This window comes from Topomyia yanbarensis, chromosome 2, assembly GCF_030247195.1.
Source record: "Topomyia yanbarensis strain Yona2022 chromosome 2, ASM3024719v1, whole genome shotgun sequence".
NCBI lineage: Eukaryota > Metazoa > Arthropoda > Insecta > Diptera > Culicidae > Topomyia > Topomyia yanbarensis.
In genome coordinates, this window is record NC_080671.1 from 42,809,831 (window position 1) to 42,814,407 (window position 4,577).

Here is a 4,577-nt window from a genome sequence, read left to right on the forward strand (position 1 = left end):
TGCTCCTAAAATAAATAAAATAAATAAAATAAAATAAATAAATACATCAAAAATTGAAAAGAATGGGCTTTTCCTTTTCATTTTAAATCAAAAGCAAAATAGTCGATCGGGAGGTTTAGAACAATTTTTAATTTAAAAGGTTTTCTTTTGAAACTTAAGTTTTACAATGAAACTAGTTCACATTGTTGCGCTAGGTGGTACTATAGACATTCAAATATGACTAAAAGTGGGAATCTGATGAAAAACTTCATTGTTTTAATTTTTGCAGGAAACGACAAATCACGAATCTTTGGTTTTAAACTGTGAAGTCCCGCTCAAATTTGTTTCAAAAATTTCTTGACGATGATTTAGTTGGAACCCTAAAGCCCTGCCATCTTTTTATTTGTTTTATTCCCAAGCCCAGTTCGTTGGGAAATTTTTTGAAATCATAAGGCAAAAAAAATTTGGTGCCTTGGAAATAAAACAAATGAATTTGTTTTTTGGCGGTTTTCGTTTGTTTTGACACTATATGTTGATGTTTAATGCTATTTTTAGACATATTTCGATAAAAAAAAATCGATTTTCAACATCTCATGTACTCCCCTTTGGATTTTTTCGAATATTAAAAAATCAATATTCAAACGCTGCACCCCCTTAATGATGTCCGATTGATATCTTCTTAATGAAAATTTGAAGGAATCGATTTTCGGGAGGATACTTCTGCAGTTCAAATGTAGAACAATGATAGAATCGATGACCTAGCCATCGAAGGATACGATCGTTGCAAGGAGGTACCATGTAGCAGTTAATTGCTCCTAAAATGTTTGCACTATAAGGAGAAAGCGTGTCAGAAAGCTTTTAAAGGGATCAGTAACATCGAAAGCTGTGAAAATTATGCCTTCGATGTCAGAAAGTATCATTAGTCCATTACTGGAGTGAGTGGCTGTTTAAAAATAGGGTACATTTGGGTTTTTTTGTGTCCCTGGAAGTGTTAAATACTCCTTGTTAGAATTTAAACTTCCAAGTCCGGGAGCAAATTGCTTCGGGTTTAAGGCAGTATTTCTTTTGTATTTATTAGAGGTTGCTGATACACTCTCAGAGGAGGACCCCTTGAAACCCTTACGAGATAGTCTAGGGAAGGCGAGATTTCTCCTCTTCTTGGACTCCTTAGGGATAACAAAAGATGTTCCCTCTTGTGGATCGTTAGATTCCTGCGCTTATGCAGAAATGGTAAAAAATGCTTCGCTATTTGTTCTTTCCGAAAATACCTATTCTCTTTTGGCTCGCGCTTTCAGCATTCCTAGAGAGAGCACTTAATTTTATCCCTCGCTGCTTGTGCGTAGGACATGATTGGAGAATATGCATTTCTGTTTCCCGCAATAAATACACTTTTCAGTATCTTTGCTGCAAGAGTCCTCCTCATGCTCTCCACTGTAATTGCCGCACCGCTTCTTATTGTCCCAATAAGGGACTTGTGACCCAAGTGTTTGCGATTGCTGCAGCTCATTGTCCGCGGTACAAACAGGCGAACAGGTAGACGAACTTTGTCAAAGAGGTTATAGTTGGGAAGAGAAGATCCGGCGAAGGTCACCCGATGCAAACCTTATAGAGTAGGTAGTCTTACCGCTCTCGGTGTTTGCGGTGTGCAATTGCTTGTAGATCTTAACCTGCTGAAGTGACGGGTTTTTAAAGCAACCAACCCCGTTTTCCAACAGGTCATCGCACTACAAACTCGGTTCGCACACAACTCCCTCAATTTCTACGGCCCTTGCTGGTACGTAGACTTTAAACAACTCTCGAGTAAAGCGATCACAACCAGTAATCTTGTTTGCCTGGTCGAGGTCATTCGATAAATCTTGTTTTCCCCAAACACGTGTGGTCTGATTTCCAGCCGAACACTTAGTTGTTAGGTCTCGAGCAAGTTCCAATATATTAATTGCTTCTTCCCCCATCCGGAAATACACTACTCATGGTCCAGCGGAATCTAGAGAATATTGCTTTGCACGGAGAGAAATGCGAGTGTTATAGGGACTCCGGGACTTGCATGTTAATATCAGACGGTACGTCAGCCTCGGTTAAATAGCCGAGGGCAGAGCGTTGAATAAATGGGAAAATGTTTACTTATTAGGTTACAAGGTAGAGAGAAATAGGAAAAAAAAGACAGAAAGCAAACGAAGGGAGAAATCAAATAAAACTTATCAGCAGTAACGTCGATTGGTCTGCTCCAGCGAGAATAATATACTGTACTCGTTTAACCTCGCGCCATTGCTCGAAAGATGTTCTGGAGTGGTACAATGCCAAGCAGGTCAATTTCGTGTCAAAGGATCTTAATACTCCCAATGCATCGAAACTGCGCCCAATTGAGAAATACTGGGCCATCGCGAATCAGTTACTCCGGAAGCATCCTAAGGAAGTGAAATCGCAAGTAGAAATTAGGAAAGAAAGATTTCCACGCAAGTTGACTCAAACGTTATTTATAGTGTTTTAAATATCCAGTAACATGACGACTGAGTTAGAGTTTACTCAAAAAATGTGTTTTTCAAATTAAGAAGACATTTGAATAATAAGCACAAATAACTACGTTATTTATTTAAATATTTTCAACGTAAATCCCAGCTCAGGTTTTCTCTTTTCTCCATTGCTTTACCAGAAAATTATTCAGACCCACACTGTCTCCTCGATCCAATCGATATAGCTCGAAACTTTACTGAACACTGCGGGTGCGTTCCATGCACCGCAGGTAAATCCCATGGAAGTGAATGCTACTACATGATACATACAGCCTTGCGCCACTTGAACAGGTCCACCTGAGTTACCTTGGCAGTTGTCTTTTCCATTATTAACTGGGGTCATGCAGATCTGTGTCTCGTGCAATCCCATTGGAAATCTTCGTAGGCCTTTGAAAAACTGCTCACATATATCATTGGAAATAAAATTCATATCTACCTTCTGCAGGCTGTACGGAGATTGATCGCCTGGATGAAAACATTTTAAATTATAATTCAAACAAATACGTACGTCAATCGACTTACCATATTCGGTCTCAAACCCTGTAGCAATGGCCGAGGTAAAGTTGAAGTTTTCTTTAGTCCACAAACAAGCGGGACGAATGACGTTCGAGAACAACACCTGATCCTTCAGTTTGATCAGCGCAATATCATTGTACACGTGACGAGCGTTGAAATCCGGATGTTTTACGAATCGCTCAATCTCAATATCCCTATGGTTGTCTAGTTCGTCGTTGAGATCGTGCTCCCCTAGACGTACCACCGTAGGTATTGTACGGATCCCGCAATGGGCAGCAGTTAAGACGAATAGATCACTTATCAGTGCGCCACTGCACTCGAACACATACTTTGCATCCGTATGTTCCGAGGGCCAACCGATTAAGGCGTGATGCGGGAATTCATGTGGGCTCGTCTTCGGTGTTAAAATGAGGCTCTTCACTTGGTTACAGTTATGGAGGGAGATGGGCTTAGGTGATGAGATCGGTAATAATGTCGACATTGTTGTCGTCAAGGTAGCTGCCTCATATTCACTGCATTCTAAAATTCAAACAAATCAGAAATCATGGAAACTTTGGACGGGATCAAACTTACTCTGTTCTGAGATACGCAGACCTGTAAGCAAACAGATACGATTAAGACAATCAATCCATGTATGCGGACTAGTCAATTAAAATGAACCTCACCTTGTGTCGACGATAGTAGCAGCAAAATAAATAAATTTACAAACATTGCAATCATTTTCACACGAGACTCAGTACAATACTGATGCTGACCAGCGCAACCTTTCGAGTTTAAATAGATCGCGAATGAATACAAAAATAATTTGCTACACCGGGAAATTCTGCGCCAAAGCTGATAACAAGTTTATTTTTGTATTCCTTGTATGAGGCAAAAAATTTTACTTGGGTTGGATTTTTGGATGATGGAAAACTGGAATTTTACTAAAAACAGGGATAGGAAGCGACAACAAAAAGATTGTGTTACAATTTAGGGGAGACCGGGGCTAGTTGGCGGTGTGTTCAGTTTTCATTTTTTACCGCTTTGTTTTTGGTAGATCCTGCAAAATAGAACGCGTTACATGAAAGGGCAGACTGTTGGGAACATCTCTGAATTTTATGAAAATGATTGATACGTTGTCTTCATTTCTGGAGACAAAAATATGTGACGCGGAAAAGCCGCCAACTTACCCCAGCCCCGGGGTAAGTTGGCGGTACGTATGGGGTAAGTTGGCGGAATGCCAGAAAATAAGCAATCAAATGGAAATCCGATTACATCAGTGGTCCTTATGAAATGTGGCGATTATCTTTTCAATAAAACTGTGTATTAGGGATGATCCATAAATGACGTAGCATTTTTTGAGCGATTTTTAACACCCCCCTCCCCCATCGTAGCATTTCGTCACAAATCTCTAAATACCCCCCCCCCCCCCACTGGTAAATACGTAGCTTGACGGTAACTCTCCCCCCTTTGTCCAAGCAAATTAAAAAAAAATACGATGTTGGTTATTCCCCTTGAAAAAAAGCTACGTAGCATGGCATGACCCCCTACCCCCTGTCGTCACACATCATCACAAAATACCCCTCCCCCATA

At 40.3% G+C, this 4,577-nt stretch overlaps 1 protein-coding gene across 1 annotated transcript; it reads right to left on the reverse strand.

Annotated features, from left to right (window-relative positions):
• Window positions 1–2,540: 2,540 nt before the first annotated feature.
• On the reverse strand, window positions 2,541–3,737 carry LOC131683485 (serine protease snake-like). The gene is made up of 4 exons (XM_058965510.1): window positions 3,671–3,737; window positions 3,579–3,599; window positions 3,012–3,524; window positions 2,541–2,954 (listed from the first exon to the last, which is right to left on the reverse strand). The coding sequence occupies exons 1-4, from the start codon at window positions 3,723–3,725 to the stop codon at window positions 2,638–2,640; spliced, it is 906 nt and encodes a 301-aa protein (XP_058821493.1). The 5' UTR covers window positions 3,726–3,737; the 3' UTR covers window positions 2,541–2,637.
• Window positions 3,738–4,577: the final 840 nt, after the last annotated feature.